This window comes from Phalacrocorax aristotelis, chromosome 16 (assembly GCF_949628215.1).
Source record: "Phalacrocorax aristotelis chromosome 16, bGulAri2.1, whole genome shotgun sequence".
Classification (NCBI taxonomy): Eukaryota; Metazoa; Chordata; class Aves; order Suliformes; family Phalacrocoracidae; genus Phalacrocorax; species Phalacrocorax aristotelis.
Genome location: NC_134291.1, coordinates 14244089 through 14262285, shown reverse-complemented (window position 1 = coordinate 14262285; position 18197 = coordinate 14244089). Strand labels below are relative to the sequence as shown.

Here is an 18197-nt window from a genome sequence, read left to right as displayed (position 1 = left end):
GAGCGGAGTCGAGCCGGGCGCTGTCCGCGGTGCTGAAGGCTGGGCGGGCGCTGTCCGCGGTGCTGCAGGAGCGTCCCGGCCCCCCCGCAGCCGGCCCATGCACCCCGGCCATGGAGGCCCGCGCCGCCGGCTCGGGGGGGGCTGGCTACAACGAGGCCCTGCTGCACAAGGTAGGGCTGGGGCAGCGGAGGGGAGGGGGGCTGCAAAGTGGACGGGGTGGGGGGTGCTGGGGTAGGGTGAGAGCAACCGCCAGGGCAGGGCGCCTGCATGGACCTCCCTGGCGTACCCTGTCTCTCTTCCCTTCTCGCTCCTCTTCTTCCAGTGGGGTCCATCACCCACCCCACATCCCGGTGGGGTGGGGTGGGTGGGATATGGCTGCAGCTCTTCCCTGGCGCGGAGGCGGGGGCTGGGCAACCTGGGTGGCTTGGTCCTGGTCCCTGCCACCTCCCGGGTGACGGTGGGGCGGGGTAGGGTGGCAGGATCGGGCCTGTTTCAAAAGCAAAGAGAGCACGAGTGCTGGAAAGAGGCCAGGCCCGCGGCCGGCATTCAGCCGCTCCCGCTGTCTTGTGCATACTCCAGGGGGTCAGGGGGAGCTGCACCACAGGGCTCTGTTTGCCAGTGACAGCCTAAGGAGAAAGGACTTCCCTGCTGTGAAATAGCAGTGTCCCAAGAGATGTCCATCCCTGCCCTCCTTGCTTTAAAATCCTTCTTTTCTGTGGGGTCCCTGGGACTGCGTTTTGTAACTCCACATTGCACGGAGGGTGGACACGGCTGCTGCTGTCCCCAAAAGACCTTGGGGGCTCAGGCTCTGCTGCAGGCTCTGCTGGAGCAGCGCTTTTGCTCCTTGTAGTCAGACACTGCCCAGCAACTTCAGGAGACATGGAGGAGATGCTGATCTCTGCCAGGCCCACCCATCTCTCCTTCTTGCTGTCCTCATGCTGCTTTTCTGCAGTCCCCAGTGACTGACACCCCTCGGGAGGAGGGGAAAAGCAGGGGTGGGGCAGGGCAGGGGAAAGGGCCAGGGATCTGTGGATCCCTCTTCGCAAATCCCGGTCTATTCTATATCCTGCTTTACTCAGGGCAATGTGCCCAGCCCTTGATTAGCAGGAAAATATCAATTACTAGCAGCTCTCATTTCTGTTGTACAGCGAGTACGTAGGACATGCCTCCAGGGATGACTCAAGAAACTTTGGTTCTTTGCAAAGCCTTAACTCTCTCTTCTCCAGCAACGAGCTGCTGCAGTAAAGGAATAACATTGGTGGAAACGAGTCTCTGGGCAGAAAAGCTGCCCAGGCAAGTAACCATCCCAGCCCCATGTTGTCTGCTCTTTCCCTTGGTATTTTGCTGCTGTTCCTGGCTGGGTTGCTTATCAAGCAGAAACAAGTATGCTTTCAATCCAGGGACGTGAGGCAGCAAATATCTCACTAGATCATGTTTCTGAGCAAGGAATCACATTTCAGATGTGCTGAGAAACCCCGAGGGAGCTTTGTACTCTGGAGGCAAAGGTTAAGTGATTTCTGGTTGGTGGCTAAACCCAGGCCTGCGGAAGAAACAGATTAGGACCAAATCAAAGCAGGAACAGCAGAGGTTTATTCTGGGCTGTTCCAGAAAAGTTTCACTTGGCACAAAATGACAAATTGTGCTTTCAGGTGATTTGACCCATTGCCAAATCGTTCTTCCACCCATTGGATGCTTGGATCCATGTAGCTGGCACAAGCCCCAGTACCATCCCTCCTGGGGGAGACGGATGTGCCCCAGGGCTGTGGCTGATTCAAACCGCTAGCAGGGGTTTTGCAAACAGGGATCCCCTGCATGATCTGAGCCAGCTTTTGTTTGATGTGCCACCCTAGAGCTTATGTCTACAGGGCTGAAATACAGCCTCTGCCGGGGCAAGGGCCCAGCAGGGCTGGCAGAGGGCCCCGGGCTCTGGCTTGAGCTAGTGTAAGGGGCTTGGCCATGGTAAAATAGCACCTAGGCAGGGTGGGGACAGTTCTGAGGTGTCCCTGTGGCACAGGACAGCTTGAGGCAGCATCCAGCAGCATCTAAATTGCCCTGGAGCACTGTCTGGAACAGGAGAGAGGTAGCACAATTTCATATATAGAGCGGGTAAAAATAAGTCTCAGTAATGCATCCCTGAGAGACCGTGGGAGTGGGGTGGTGAAGAGCTGAAAGCAGCCACAGCTTTGCTCGCAGACCTAACCCAGTGTCTCATCCTGGCTGAGCTCTGCAGGCAGCTGTGCTGGGGTGCACGTGCACAATTGCCACAATTTGTTGTTACAAATCCTGCTGATCTGGGAGAAAAACTTTGGGACTTCAGCAACTCTCTGAGAGCAGACGAAGAGCCACTGGGGGGCACTTCTCCCCCTCCTCTGTCTCAGGACTGGGGTTTTACCCTGTCAGGCTTCTACTAGCTACATTTAGCTCAGGTCCAGCTACTGCATGATAAAGCTTAGAAATGAACTGGGAAGATAACCTCAACCCATATGTGCTATCTCAGATCTCCTCCCGCTTGGCTGGCATTGGAAATGCGGCAATCACCTCCCTATGCTGCCTTGACAGCCACGCAGATCTTCTCTTACCTAGACAAGTTAGACCAAAATATCTCCTTGCTCACTGGCTGCTGACATGGGTAGGGGAGATCTGCGTGGGTTTGCCCTCGCTGCCCCATCGCTCTGCCTTGTCTCTGCAACCTACACCAAGCCAGCAGAACTTTTGAAGGGAGATGATTTGTCTAGGTCTCAGTTAGCCCCAAACCCCTAATATGAGGTGTGAGGAGGGATATTTACCCTTTCCCTAATGCAGACAGGTCTGCTCGGCAGTGTGTTTCAAGCTGTGCCTGCTTTTCTGCTGGGGCCGTGGAGCAGGTGAGCTGTGGGGTGGTGGGGAAGTGAAGTTACCTCTGCCCACCCAGTGGAAATCATCTCCTTTAGCTGGAAACAGGAATTGCTTTGATCGCTCTGGGGCTTAGGAGCGGTGCTTTGGGACTGTCACCGAGCGGCTCTCCTGGCCTTGGCCATGTTTCCCTCTATGCCTTGGCCAGCCTGTCTGTGCATGCACCCAGCAAAGCACCGCTTCATCCCCACACCACCATGTGGAGAGGAAATGCAGCACCAAAAGGAATCTTGAAACTTTTTACCAAAGTTTTCCAGGCCAAAAAATAAACCCTTGGGAATACCTGGGGGGCTGAGGGGGTGCTGGGGAGGCCAGGCTGTGGCCAAGGATGCTGGCAAGAGGCAGGGCTGGTATGGAGGTTTGTTGCTGGGAGGCTTCTTGCTATCATGACTCAAGCATGTCCAACCTGAGCTTTCAGCAGCTGGCTAGCCACATCCACTCCACAGTGGCTTCTTTTATGTTTATTCCACGGTGGGGAAGGCCACAGTGATTTCTACTGTGCTGTACCTCCACAGAGCCCATAAGCTTTTCCTAAGATCATTAGGAAAATCTCTTGGCTGATTCAGGCCAACTTTTACTATTATTAAGTCATGAAGCAATTCATGAGTTGTCTCTATTATAAATCCCAATTAAATTATTGATAGGGGAGTCTGCCTTTTATACTTGATCTCTGTAAATCCTGGCCTCTGGAGGCTTTCTGGTGCTCATTTCACCAGCTTCCCTCCCTCCATAATTAATGCTGTTCTCTGCATTAAGTGCTCCTAAAGACAGTGCTGCAGGGTGCAGCTGGTCTGTTGCACCTCCCAGCACCAGTATTTCACCTGGGAATAGTGCGTAGCACCAAAAAATGCAGTGCTGGGGTGCAAAATCCCCACAGTAATAAACCCCTGGGGTGTTTTCCTACATGGCTGCTCCAGGGCAGATCCTGCTCTCTGCACGGAGAACGTGTCTGGGCCCCAGGGCAAAGCCAAGGGGGGCTCGGGGAGGGAATTTCCCCCTAGGGAAAGGAGCGACCCAGCTCTTCTGACCCATGTGCAAGGGCCTCACCCAGAGATTTCTGCCTGCCAATATCCCCCCAGCTCCTGTGCAGGCTCCCAGCCTGCGAGGCTGCTCTGAATGTACAAGTGACCCGCAAACAGCCCAACCTCTGGTTCGGGAGGAGGGAGAAATCTCTGGCTGCTCCAGATCTGGCTGCAGCTTGCTGCCTCTCAGCATATAGGTCTGTGTAGCAGCACGTATCTGGCAGAGGTGCAGGGCTTCCTCCTGCCAACAGCTCTGCTCAGCAGGTCAGGCTTCTCCCAGGAGATATCTGGGGTTTGGGATGTTTTTTTCTGAGGGAAAATGCTGGTTCACCAAAGTGAGCATTTCACTGAAGCGTACCAGTGTTAACAGGCTCCAGGCAGGTTGTGGGGCAGTGATTTATGCAAGGCAGGATGCTGGTCTCCTGCCAGTCCACGTTCCTGCTTCATTTGTGATCCTGAAGCTTGTTGGCTGTTGGTTTCAGCCCACTCTGTTGGGGTCTGTGGGGTGCAGGAACCTCAGGACTGGGTGCTGTGGCATGTGGCTGGTTCCCTCATGGCGTGTCAGGGCACAAAATCACGCCTTGATCTGCCCAGGTTCTCCAGGCACTTGATTAAACACATTTGTCCGTGCTCATCTGCCCTGCACTTCATGAGGGGGTCCGCGCAGTGCCTGAAGTGGTGCCAGGCTGGGTCCCACCGCAGGGCCCCTCGGTGCAGGGGACGTGATGGAGGGAGCGGCTCCCTGGCTGTTGGGAAGATGCTGAAGCAACAGCTCCTGCTCAGCAGGCAAAGAGTGACCTTTGCGATGTCACCTGGGGTGGGAAGAAAGGGTGCTGCCCCAGGATGGAGCAGGGCTGCTGGAGCTGCATTGGACTAAACGCAAATCGAGGGGGGAAGCAACAAATGCAGTGAATGCAGCACAGGTCAGGGCTGTGGGGAGGTTCAGCCCCAGTGTGTTGCTGGCTCAGGGGTGGTAGGGAGCGTCACCGGTGGTGACAGGGCTGTCTCGGTGCTTGTCAGAGCTACAGGAACACCCGTGCCCTGAAAGACAGAGCCAAAACCACTTCTGAGCAAGAAGTCAGTTAGCAGAGTGTTTATTTTAAGTTGTGTCCCTGCAAAAGGGTTGGAAGTGCCTCAGTTTCCTGAAAGGATGGGAATGTTTGTACCGGTGGTTCTGCCAACAAAACCCAGATACCGGCAGAGAGGGGAGGGAGGGGTTTGCATTTGCACTGTTGGTCTCCCTTAGGCTGGGGATTTGGAGGAACACAGGCAGTAGCAGAAGGGAGGACGGGCTCCCCAGGGATGTGGTGTGGGTACCATGGCCACAGGCTGGCAGCTTGGGAGCTGCTCGGGAGGTGATGGCAATGCCCCAGCTTCAACACCCGCACAGCTCCCTCGTCCCTTCTGCTTGGGGACAAGCAAGCTTTTCTCCCTGTGGGAGAGCCCTGGGGCTTCCCATGGAGGGCTGGAGAGGCAGAGAGGCTCTGTGACTTCAAACCCAGCATCCTGCTGGGTGGGGAGAGTTGCGGATACACAGAGTTAATGCAGCTTGAAGGCAGCTCAGAGCCCCAGAGAGACGGCGTGGCTGTGGCAGTGGCTGTGTGCAGCAGCTGTGGGAGATGGTCTCTTATTAAATGGTTTTGGGCCTAATCCCGCACCACCAAAGTCCTCCCAAAGAGGTTTTCCACCAAAGCTGTGCAAGCCAAGGCTGCCTCTGCGTGGCAGCTTCCCCAGCTGGGGCAGGAGCATCTCTGCTGCTTGCTCTCCGTGATGGGCTGCACTTCGCTTTCTTTTCCACATCTCTGCACTTGGAGAGGGCATAGTGGGGCTCGTGCCTGAAGCTCAGCCCAGGGCATATTGCATTTATTACAGAGATGATCAGAGGGGTGGAAATTCCTCCCCAGGCAGGTGGCAGGACCACAGGTGACAGCGAAGGACAGGGCACAGAGGGACGAGCCATCTGGCTGTGATGCTGGCACCCAGCAGCCCATGGGGACAACCTGCTGCCGAGTGGGGCTGTGCAGTGGAGCTGTGCCACGGGGCTTAGGGTTTTGCCATGGGCTGGGGCTGGGCTGGTCCCTCCCGATCCTGCTGCCTTCACTGCCACATCATCCCGGCACCCCCTCCCCAAACACCTGGCCCCCAGCTGCAAGCCATGCCTGCAGGCTCAGGCTTCACCTGCTCCCGTGTGCTGACGCCTCTTTACCTGGTCTTTGCAGACGATACTGGTTGGAGACAGCGGTGTGGGGAAGACATCTCTGCTGGTCCAGTTTGACCAGGGCAAATTCATTCCTGGCTCCTTCTCCGCCACCGTGGGCATTGGGTTTACGGTAAGAGCCCAATCCCTGGTCCCTGGTCTGTGCAACCTCGCTCGCCCTTGGGGAGCAGTTTTATTTGGGTAGTCATAATCTATGATTCTAAGTGATGTTAAGCACGAAGAATTGGGATGATTTGATTTGGTGCTGCTGGATGAGGGGCCTGGTTTGGCACTGAGCTTGCTGGCAAGCAGGGGCAGGCACGCTTCAGGCTGCTGGGGGGATGGAGGATGGATGAGGCTTCATGTCCCAAAACCCTCAGTGAGGCTATGCCTGAGCACAACCTCTTCCATCGCACCCAGAAAGTGCCTTTGGAGCCCTGCTGTACCGGGGAGAAGTCAGCCTGCATCCTGCCTGCGCGGCCTGGGGCCCCTCACAAGAAGCCTGGCAGACGGTGGCAGAGCCTGGGAGAAGCACTCTGCTGCCGTCCAGTGCTATTTGCAGAGCTGCCGTGGGGATGATGAGCAGCTCTGATGAGTGTGTCCCCTCCCCCCGGGGAGCCCAGGACAGAGACAGCACTTGGGACCTCACCGCACAGCGAGGCCGGCATCCCTCCAGCATCCGTGGCAAGGCTGTTACCCATGGGATGGCTATTACTCATGAGGAGGCTATTACCATTACCACGGGGATTTTGTCTCTAGTCCAGGCCAAGGAGCAGGGAAACATGTGGTACCAGCGGGGGGGGGTCTGGGGCCAAGCAGCCAAGGGTGCCCCTTTGGGTGGTGCTCAGCAGGCAGAGGAGGCTCAGCTGTGCTCCCAACCTTTGCTGGCTCCCAGCTGCCTTGTTTCTTCTGCAGCAAATGACAGAGTGTGGAGGTGATGCTCAGCCAGGCGTTTTTCCTGCCTAGGCAACTGTGTGAGTACCGGCACTGTTTGCTGTACCCTTCCAGAGCTGCTTCCAGCAAGCTGCAGGGGAGCTCAGCTACTTCCAGGAGCTCCAAGTGCCTCCAGCCTTCAGCTCTGGACACTTTCCTGGCCAAAGAGCATATATAAACTATAAATCCCCCAGCTGGGTCTGAGAATAGTTATGGGACTGGAAATACAGGTTCCCTTTCCCGAGGGGCAGAGGAAGGCTTGGCTGGAGCAGGAGCCAGCAGCCGGGGAAGGCGCGGAGGCGGGTGCCGTCACAGAGGGCATCTCTGCCATCAGACCTCCTGCAGCCGTGCGTGGCCTTTGCCTGGAGGGCGGCGAGGGCACGGCTCTGCACTGGCATCCCACACACCTGAATCCCAGCAGCGTGAGCAGGGCTGGGGGGTTTCGCACTGAGAGTAGCCCTGACATGGGGGAGACGGGCTGGGTATCTGGGGGAACATAAATCAGAGGGGGCTGAAGGCTCCTCTCCATGAAGTGGTGCCTGTAAGCCTGAAGACCCTGGGCAGCCATAGTGCTGGACCTGGAAGGGGTTTTGTGGAGTGGGTTTTTGGGTAACGCAACATCCCTGACTCTCTCCCGGGACTTCTCCCACGTTCCCACACTTGGGCTTTTCCCAAATGAAGTGCGCTATGAGCCAGGCCCCAACGGGCGGCGTAGGGTGCTGGGGACTGTGAGCAGCCGGAGGAGCGGGAGCCCCGGCAGCCGTCCCAGCCGAGACGCAGGCGCCGCTGAACCGGCTCGCCGCAGCGTGTGGCTTCCGGCTAACGGCCGCTGCTTCTGGTTTCCTCCCAGCTTTGCTGCGCCTTGGTACTAACCCAGGGCCCAGCTCAGCAGATGGTGGGGCTGCAGCAGACAGGGCGAACCCCCAACCCTCAGGAGGCTGGTGGGGTGGGAGCAGGAGCTGCCATCCCCACCAAACTGGCATGGTGGGGGTGATTTGGCAGCACCGGGTCTCCATCCCCACACCCTGTGGGGGACGGGGGGGATGTTCATTTGTGGGGTGAGCGGTTCCTCCTCTCCCCATCCATGTGCCCGGAGGGACATGGCAGGGCTCTGACCCCAATCCGGTGCCGCCAAGCTCCCCCGGTAAACCCAAGCACCCCGTGGTCCCGGGTGTGGGGGTGCAGGGGGGCAGGATTCCAGCCTTGAGCCTCCTCTTCCTCATCCCGGGCCAGACGGGCCAGGGAGGCGGCCGGGGCACAGCCTTGGGGGGTGGCATTGGGCTGGGGGGGAGGAGGAGGAAGAGGAGGAGGAAGGCGGGCCGGGCTGGGTCGGGTGGGGCCGCGGCTCCCGCTGCGGCGCCGGGGCTCGTTGGCTCCGCTCGGACGCACCATGAGCGGCCCCGGCGGGGCGGCGGGGAGTGGGGACCCCCCGGCGGGGAGCGGGACCCTCCCGGCGCTGCCCCGGGACTACGAGCTCGCCGGCAAGGTGGGAGGCGGCGCGGGGTGCGGGTTGGGGGGGCAGCAGGGATGGATCCCCCGCGGGTGGAGGTTGAGGCTTGCAGCCCGGTCCGGGGGAGACTGGGAGGGGTCCAGGGGGGTCCCGGGGGCCGCCCGCTTCCTCCGCTGCCGCGATCGCGCCCAGGAAGCGGCTGCGGGCCGGGGAAGGGGAAGGCGGGGGTGGCCCCAGCTGAGCCCCACCAGCTCTGCCCCCCCCGCCCCGGGGAGGTCCCAGATCTGGCAGATGTGGGCATGGGGGCCCCTCCCCGGGAGGTGGAGACAGAGGGTCCCTGCCCGGGGGCGGGGGGAGGTCTGTGGCCCGGGTGTTTCCCAGCCCAGGGGTCCGCACGCACCCCGCAGCCCCCCGCACTGCAAAAGCCCCTGCGCCCGTGCTAAATATCGGGGTGGGAACCCTCCTCGCCGAGTGTCCCCCTTTTCCCGAGCTCAGCCGAGGGCTGCCCCAGGGAAGCGCCCTGCTCTTCCCGACGGCGCTGGGGAGGCATGGGCTGGGTGAACCTTTTACCCAAAAGATTTAATATGCAGCCTCAGGCTGTGCCCAGCGCTGGCCGTGCCAGTCCTGAGACCTCCCGCTGCCTCGCTGAGCCGGCTCCCAGAGCGGTCCCACAGGCTTCCACCTTCCCTAAACTGCTTTTATTCCTTCGCCTTTATCCTCTCTGCTCTGAGTCCTTTCACGGGCTGATAGTGGAGGGAGGTTTTTGTGTTAGAGGGAGGAAATCAGTTGCCAGCTGGATCTGGAGCGAGGTGGTGGCAGAACTGGGGGTGTTCCCAGCCTGGGCTGGGCAGGGGTCTCCCAGGGAAGGATTTGACAAGCAAAGTGGATTGGCAGGAGACAGAGAGAGCACTTCCAGCCCCCAGCTCTGCTGTGCCGGTCCGCAGGGTGTTTGCTGTGCTGTCCCTACCCAGGGTGGGCACCACTCACTGCATACGCCCGGCCTGGGGGCAGCAGGGCTGCGTGGGTTTGCTTTGCAGGCTCCGGCGTCCTGGCAGGGTGGGGTTGCGGGGATGGAGGGAGTCCTGCTCACTGCTGTTTTTAAGCAGGGGATAGATGCAGTCAGTGTCAGGGGAATGATTGCTGGGCAGGAAAGGGCTGCTGCCAGCCAGCAGGGAGAGCACAGCATCTGGGTGTCAGGTAAGGCTGTACTTACTGAGACCATCAGGCTGCTGCCTGCCCGGATCCAGCAGTGCCAGAGCAGCTGGGGAGCCCAGGCCGAGCCTGTTTGTTTAGCAGGAGGGGAAAAGGCACCATGTTTGCTTTGGTGTCTGCGTCAGGCAGGGCCCTGGGCACCAACAGGGCGAGAGTCCCAGACACAGCGGGGTTTGCCTCAGCCACACATCAGCCCTTGGGCCGGGCGCACCCAGGCCTGAGGCAGAGGTGGCTTCTCGTGTCTGGGAGCTGTGGCCAGTTCTCCTGGGTTGGGAGGCAGCCATGGGCTGGCCAGGAGACATCCCTTCTTGCTGTGGTACCTGCCTTGCCACCAGCTCTCCTTTTCTGCTCTCCCCCTCTTCTGTGGCTGGGGTCTGCTCTGCTGTCCTGGGGCATCACTTGGCTGTGCCCTTGGGGATCCCATCCCACCCCCAGCTCTCACAGGGCTCCCCAGATGTGGCAGGATCAGCCCTGGGGAAAGAAACGGAGGGACACAAGGGGGTGGGGGGGGGCTCAGCACCACCCAGGGATGCTGCCCCCTCCCCTTCCCGCTGACACCTCTCCCTGCGCCCATTTGCAGGTGATGTTACTTGGAGACTCGGGCGTGGGGAAAACCTGTTTCCTGCTCCAGTTCAAAGACGGGGCCTTTCTCTCCGGGACGTTCATAGCCACCGTGGGCATAGACTTCCGGGTGAGACCACCACAGCTGCCAGCCCCTCGCCTCCCCTGATCCGCACATCGGCCAGGATGGGGCACTGGGAAGGGGGGATGGGGGTTTTCCAGACTCTGCACCCCAAATTATCTCCTACCTGGCTGCAGGTGCTTTCTGAAACCCTTCCACCTCTCCCTGGGAGAGCAGTAACAGATGGAAAAGCCTGCTGGGACCGTCACCTCTTGCCTTTAAATCAGCAAAAAGCCTCAGTTCAGCCCATCCCGGCCGGGTGCATGGGTTGGGGGTCTGCAGCGGGCAGCCAGCACACTCCACTGGCCGGGCTGAGGCCAACAGCTGTCAGGGACACAGGCTGGTGGCTGTAATTTTGTGCCTTGAAAGGGCTGAAGTTGGCTGCCGAGGAGTTGTTAAGGTCATCGGATCCCTTTTAAACCCTCCTGCTGCTCTCTGTTCACCAAATTTCAGCTGCAGGGTCTCCCTGGGGATGCATAGGCAGGCAGAGCTGTTTGCAGCACAGGCTTGAGCGGTGTTTCAGCAGGCTGGAAGTCACAGGGGATGTCCCCTGGTAAGGCTCTGCCCGAGGCTGCTGACACGTGTCAAGTGCGGTCGGTGCTTCCTCTGCCTCTGCCTTTGCAGCTGCAGCTGCTCTCGTTTTCCGTTGCCTTTGCTTCCCCGGGCTGCTCTTGGCTTGCAGGGGGCGTTTGTGGGGGTGGGTGAGCGGGGTCCAGTGGGAGAGGGCTGTGGATTTGCTTTGGAGGGGTCTCGTAGCCTGTCCTTCCAATAAAGTCATGAAAGAAGGAAAACCTGCTGTGTCCCACTGCTGGGCTCAGCACCAGTGGCCCCAGGGGGTGTTGCCAGCTTACCGTAGGTACCTGCTCTGCCTCGTGCAAGCATCCCCTCCAGCAGCTCGCGGCTTGCTACTGGTAGGCAATTTCCAGTGTCTCCTAGGGCACATGTTTTTTTTGTTCAGCCCATTTTCTTAACTTTTATCATCTCCACATGGGCTGAATTTCCATTTCAAACAATTCCAGGCAACTAAATTATTTATAGGGGTCTTTTCTTTCCAGAATCATCCCTCCAAGTACAATTCTTCAAGAGTCTTAAAATAGGCCTTTGGTAACTCCTGCTTTTTACTCGGGCCTCTCGGGAGAAGTCCCTGCACTTCTGAGATGGGTACAGGGGTTGCTTAAGCCGTCTCTGATAACTGCCTTCCCCGCTCGCCTCCAAACGCTGCTTCTCTTCCCCAGTCCCAGCCTGGCTGCAGGGTCCAGCGGCCCCAGTGCCTGGCTGCAAACCTGGGAGATTTCCTCCTGCCATGCTGGATAAAGTGATGTGCTACCTGCAACCCACCAGCTCAGTGTGTGCAACCACCTTTAAGGGCCAAGCACTACCAAGGAAGCCAGAGCTGGACACCCAGGAGGTTTAGATTGGATGTTAGGAAAAATTTCTTCACTGCAAGAATGGTTAGGCATTGGAACAGGCTGCCCAGAGAGGTGGGGGAGTCACCGTCCCTGGGGGTGTTCAAATAACATGTAGACGTGGCACTTCAGGGCAATATTTAGGAGGCCGGGGCGTGTTGGGTTGGGCGTTGGACTTGATGGTTTTAAAGGTCTTTTATAACCTTAATGATTCTGTGATTCTAAATAGCCCAAATTTTCAGTGCAGCGGTGGTTCCTTCAGCCCATGGAGCACAGGAATCCTGGCAGAAGAATGAGGGCTTTATGGTGGGCAAAAATAAAAGCGGGCCAAGTTGTAATTAATAGACGCACATTTGCGTGGAGTCGATGCAAGACCCTCCCTGCTTCCCCAGCTCTGCTGAACCTCCCCATGCCATGTGGTGGGGGCTGCTGCAAGCCCGGGGCTGCGTGGCAGGATCCGGAGCAGGTCGGTGTCCCCGGGCTTTGCAGGGCAGCCTGCCTCATTAGCTGGCTCTTTAGGGGACTGAGGAGCCACAGGGCAGGGGCGCTGGCTGCAGGAGGTGAGCAAGGCACCGGATCCAAAGCAGGCTGGGATCTTGCTGTCCTGTCTCCGTCAGGGCCTGATTCTGCCCTTTTCCACCCTGGCACGAGGGGATGCTGCTCTGGGATGTCCCTGTAGGTACCGCACAGCACCGCACCACCCCAGCAGGACCACGGTTTGTAGCAATGAGGCTTCAACGTCCAGCCCCACAGGCAGCCTGGCTTCATCCCGCCGGCCGGGAGAGAGCAGCTGAGGGGCCAGGGCAGAGCTGGCTCCACGCTGGGGACGGCTGGCACCCGCGCCAAGGTGCGCTGTGGGCTGAGAAATGTGTTCTCCTTCTCTTCTGCAGAACAAAGTGGTGGCTGTGGATGGCGTGAAGGTGAAGTTGCAGGTGAGGTTTGGGAGGGGGTAAGCAATTCCCAGCCACACTGCTGGAAAAAAATACCCTGGACTGCTGCGGGGGCATCCCCAGCTTGGGGGTTTCCCCTCCCTGCGCTCACTGGGGTGGCTTCTTGGCAGATCTGGGACACGGCGGGACAGGAGCGTTTCCGCAGCGTCACCCACGCCTACTACAGGGATGCCCAAGGTGGGTTTGGGGTCCGGTGGGGACTGGGGAGACCAGCCAAAGGACATCCCTGCAGCGGGCCAATGCCTCTGCCTCTTCCCTTCCAGCCCTGCTCCTGCTCTACGATATCACCAGCAAAATGTCCTTCGACAACATCCGTGTGAGTCCCCTGCGCTGCTCGGGAGCGTGTTTCTCCCTGAGGACTGGGGTCGTGGGTGCCCTCTGCGGCTTGCTGGGTGTTTGGGGCAGTTTGAAGCTTGTTTTGCACGCAAGCGCCGGCTGTTTCAGCCAGAGCCAGCCAGCTGGGAGCTCATCCCCGGGGCGCCTGGCTGGGCACTGCACGGCTGGGTGAGTTTTGTTTAGGGACACAGTAAATGGCTGGAGGGAGAAAATGCGTTTTGGGATGGATGTGAACTACGTGTAGGCTACTACGTGTAGGCTTGGGCCGTAGCCAGGAGACGGGGCGTTTTCAGGACTGTTCCGCTGTGACGCTGGAAGGGTTCCCATGCCAAAAAAAAAAAAGCTGTTTTCCTGGTCTTTGCGGGGGGGGGTGTGTGGGGGTGTGGGTGCAGGCTGAAAGGAGAGGGGCAGGGGTACCACTCACCCCGACGCAGCCCCACTGCCTTGCAGGCCTGGCTGACGGAGATCCACGAGTATGCCCAGAAGGATGTGGTCATCATGCTGCTGGGCAATAAGGTGCGTGCAGGGTCCCCCTTCACACCGCGGTTTGCTGTGCTGTGCCGTGCCGTGCCGTGCCAGTCTGGCCTTGCCATCCCTATGGCTGTAGAGGGATGGGGCTCGGTAGGTGCTCTGCCTGCCAGCCGGGTGTACCCTCTGCCCGGCTCTGCCGATTTCCAGGCTCAGCCAGACCCAGAGGTTTGGGGGGGCTGAGGGGGGAGCTCAGTGTCCCCAGCAGCCAGTGGGGGCAGCACGAGGCTGAGGCTCCCAGTATGGGATGCTGCTGGGTACGGGATGCCCGCCCAGGTCCTGGATGCACCCCCATATCCCAGGTAGCCCCAAGTCTCAGATACCCAACCAGGTCCCAGATTCTCCCTGGGGGTCCCAGATGCTGCCTAGTGCCCAATGCCTGACTGGGTACTGGATTTTCCCCTGAGAATGGATGCTTCCTGAATCCTGGATGATGCTGGGTGCTCGATGCCCAGCAGGGTACCAGAAGCCCCTCTGGGTCCTGGCTGCCCCCAGGTACTGGATGTTGCCCCACGTCCCAGATGCCCCCCCCAGCTTCTTGATACCACCAGATCCCGTATGCTCAACAGGTCCCGGATTCTCCTCTGGGCACTGGATATTCCCAAGTCCCTGACACCCCCAGTTCCTGGCAGTCCCCCTGCCCACCCCACACTGCCTGCTAGCCAGGTGCCCCGGGGTGCCAGCTGGCCCTGGTACACGGTGACACTCTCCTTCCCTTGGCAGGCCGATGTGAGCAGCGAGAGGGCTGTGAGGACGGAGGATGGAGCATCACTGGCCAGGGTGAGCCGTGCCGAGGTCTAACCCGGCTGCAGCCCCCCGACAACTGCACGTCGCTCAGGGTCCCCGTGCAGCCGTGCCATCCCCTCTAAGGGGTGCCCAGATGCGCCTGTCTCTAGCACAGGCAGTTCTTGCAGACAAAACCTGGGGCAAGGCAGGGAGAGGATGGCACCTTGTTCCCAGGCCTTGGCCAGGTGACAGGAACGATGTGATGGGGCAGGAGGGCAATTCGGGGCTGTCTGCTGATGGGGCCGTGCTGCCCTTGCAGGAGTATGGGGTGCCTTTTATGGAGACGAGCGCCAAGACGGGCATGAACGTGGAGCTGGCCTTCCTGGCCATTGCCAAGTGAGTACCTGGGGGACCCGGGCAAGGGAGGTGTCCCCCCCAGCCCCACTGCCTCCTGCACCGGCACTGGAGCGGGCAGGGGGTGTGATGTGGCCCCACCACCCCAGGGAGCTGAAGCAGCGTGCGGTGCAGCCGCCAGACGAGCCCCGCTTCCAGATCCACGACTACATTGAGTCGCAGCAGAAGAAATCCAGCTGCTGTGCCTTCGCTTGAGAGCGGCCAGGAGGAGCTGGCAGCCCCGGGGACGCAGGCAGGCAGGAGGCAGAGTGGGGACCCAGTCCTGCCCTTGAGCACCTGTGGAAACCAGGCTCTGACAAGCCAAGCATAGATGGGGCAACACGGTGGAGCAGAGCGTGCACGAGGAGAGCCATCGCCCCGGTGCCAGGATCCAGGGGCTGGATCCTGCTGCCCTGCAAGACAATGCCTGGAGCTTACTGTGTGCCACTAAGGGAGTAACCACGGTGTGATGACTGCCAGCCCGGCCAGCGAGCCACAGTGATGCCTCTGTGACCTGAGCAGGATGCAGGATATGGCCCCGCACCCAGCTGAGGGCCCCTTGGAGTGGCTGGAGGGGCCACGTGTGTGCCATGGATGTGCCCTTGGGCAGGCCCCAGCCCTCTCCTCCCCTACAGCCATCCCTGCTTGACGCTGCTCTCACCTGGCTGGAAGGGCCTGATCCAGCCCCCTGTGTCCCCGGTGCTGCCGGCCTCTGGCTTCCCTCCAAGGAGCTCCGGCTCTGCCCCCGAGGCTGCCCCACACCCGGGTGCAGCCGGTGCCCGCGCTCGGCCGTGGCTCCTTGCTGCTGTGGTTGCTGCTGTCAGCTTTTATCCTCCTGCCGCCACGAGGGCAGTGATGTCCCTGTTAATGTCCCCGTTGTGTCCCAGCTCTGCTGGAGGGAAGGGCCGAGATCGGGAAGCGTCCAGCCAAGCCTGCTCCCTGCCCTCGCAGCTGGTATGAGAAATAAAACTCCCCTGGGAGCACCCGAGTGACACTTGGGGCACTTCCAGCACACATGGCAATTGGAAAAAGCCCTTTATTCCCCCCACCCCCCCACTTGTAGCCACAGGAATTAGAGACTTTTTTAATGAGAAAAGCCTTTTTCTTTTCAATTCCTCCAGATAAAACCACCTCTGGCCTCACGCAGGCTGGTGCTGGTGGGGTAGAGGTGCCTGCGGTGGCCTGGGGCTGCTGTGCCAGCTCTCAGGGCGGGCTGCGTTTCTCTCCCACCACTGCACATGTAATACTACAGTTTCTTCCTGCCACTGGCAAAGAGCAGCTGAAACCCACTCTGTGGAGAGCAGATGCCTGAGATGGTTCAGCCAGCAAACGCTGCTCCGTTGGCCCAGTGGGCGCTGGCGGGGTGCAAGGCTCAGGTGTTGCTGCATGTGCTCAGCCTGGCCCTGCCGACTCCTCTGGCACGCTGCCGGCTCCCCCGAGTGCTAGATAGGGTGATGAGATGCTGAATATTCGGTTATGCAGCTGAAAAGCTTTGCATCAGCAAAGGGAAGCTGTGGAGGGCATGGCAATGCTGCACGTGGGAGTGGGGGACTGGCTGGTGCATCTGTCCCTGCCGGCCTCTTCCCTGGCCCTGCACCTGAGCTGCTTGTCTCTCACTGGCCCCAGTGCCTCCTTCACCTCTGCTCTGCTCCTGGGTCTCCCTTTGCAAGTTTACAGATTAAAGCTGAGTATTTTTGAGGCTTTGCATCTGCCTGTTTTTTTTTATCGTGTGAGAAATGCCTGCCTCGGGTCTGCAATGTGTGAGGCTGCTGCACCAGGGGGCTGTAGAGCAGCGGGGCTGGGGGGGGGCCCTGGGAACAGCCATGGGGAGGGGGAAGCACAGCCCCTTCCTCCCTGCCGGGGCTTTCGTTGCACATTTCAGACAGTCCAAAGGTGAGAGGGGAAGAGTAAACATGGCCTGTTAAATTAAAACCAACCGCCTCCCCTGCTGTTCTCATGGTGCGGAGTCCAGCATTCCCCAAATAACTCCGTCTTCCCACCAATGACATTGCTGCTGCCGCTTGGCTGATGTCTGCAAAAAATGCTGGATGGCTTCAGCACAAACAGACATTGGCTCTTTTCTGCTTCCCCCCCCTGCAGCCTGAGCTCTCTTAACATCACGCTGAGCAGCTGGGGTGCGACGTGCTGCCCGCGATGGTGCTGCCCGCACCCTGATGTCCGGCAGGCGCTGCTGGGGCCTGCCGGACCCAAAAGGAGCTCCGGCTGTTTCCTTTGCTGCTGCCTTTCTTCCTTATCGCGGTCCCGTGCTCAAACCAGCCCTCTTGGAGCTGGGTTTTGTTTCCTGAGTTAGGGCAGCGCTCCCAAAAAGTGTCCCCCCGCCATTTCCCCCCCAAACACGCACGCTTGCAGAGCCGTGCCGCTCACAACCCCCTTGCTATGGGGAGGGGCTGCGCTGCATCGATGCTGCAGGCGATGGACCCCCCCGCCATCCTGGGGCCGTACCATGACACGCTTGCCCTGGTTTTCATCTCCGCAGGCATCTGCTGCCGGCCACCGTGGGATTCCTCTCCACCGCCTTTCTCAGGGCCGAGCGGCCACGGACAAATGCTCAGCCGAGTGGAGGAAACAAACGAGCCCACCCTCCGCTCCCAGCCCAGCCCCGAGGAGTCAGAGCGCAGCCACCCCCCAGCACGCGGGGGGTTCCCCGGCCGCTGGGGTCCCCGGGGTCGGTGCAGAGAGTGAGGGACATGTCCTGCTGCTGTCTCCTCCTCGTTCGCCTGGCTGCGGCACCGTTAAACGTGCTCCCAGCTGCCCTGGGTACCATTTGCCAACCTGAACTTCGGCCAGGCCCTGAAGACTGGCAGTGGGGGACAGTGATGGTACCTCCATGCCACCCTCCCCAGGATGATCCCAGGGGGCCGTGGGCCAGCTCTGCCCAGCATCAGCAGCCTTGCCATGGGGCCGGAGCAGCCCAGGCTTGCTGCTGCCTTGCTCTGTGCTCAGAAACCTCAGAATCTCACACTCTCATAACCCCCTGCAGCCACTTCTGCTTCCCAGGTTGTGAGCGGAGCACTCCGGGGCAGAGCAAAGCCAATTCTCCTGGGGTTTCCCCCATCTTCTCACCCCAGGCTCCTGGGGGTGCTAAGCAGGGGCCGGGAGCTACTCGGAGGAGCGGGGGGGCTCTCCTGCTGCCCCCGGACGGCAGGTACCGGCGAGCCCGGCCTCCCGTGCCGCCGTCCCACGCAGTTTCACTTTGGGTTTGGGTTTTTTTTTTTTATTTCCCGTTTGAGGTTCCAAGCATCCCTCCAGCACCAGAACCGGCAGCGGGAGCGGTGTTCGAGGAACCGGCCGAGGGGAACGGGAAGGACGGGTCCCGGGGGGCTGAGATGTGCCACGCGGGACGTGCCCCGGGGGAAGTGGGGAGAGCGGAGAGTGTCCTGCCGGCCTCCAGCCACCGTCGGGGGGCAGAGGCCATCTTCGGGGTGGTGGTGTGGTGGTGGTCCCGGCGG

At 60.0% G+C, this 18197-nt stretch overlaps 1 protein-coding gene across 2 annotated transcripts; it reads left to right on the top strand.

The window, feature by feature from the left end:
* The first annotated feature begins 8370 nt into the window (after positions 1-8370).
* Positions 8371-16434, top strand: RAB37 (RAB37, member RAS oncogene family). 2 transcript variants are annotated; one of them, XM_075110949.1, is made up of 9 exons: positions 8371-8530; positions 10287-10397; positions 12685-12726; positions 12855-12921; positions 13008-13060; positions 13531-13596; positions 14332-14388; positions 14654-14730; positions 14838-16434. In XM_075110949.1, exons 1-9 carry the CDS (start codon positions 8435-8437, stop codon positions 14941-14943), a joined length of 675 nt encoding a protein of 224 aa, XP_074967050.1. In that variant the 5' UTR covers positions 8371-8434; the 3' UTR covers positions 14944-16434. The 2 variants fall into 2 exon arrangements, with proteins under 2 accessions (XP_074967050.1, XP_074967051.1); XM_075110950.1 differs by lacking the exon at positions 10287-10397.
* The last annotated feature ends 1763 nt before the right edge of the window (positions 16435-18197 follow it).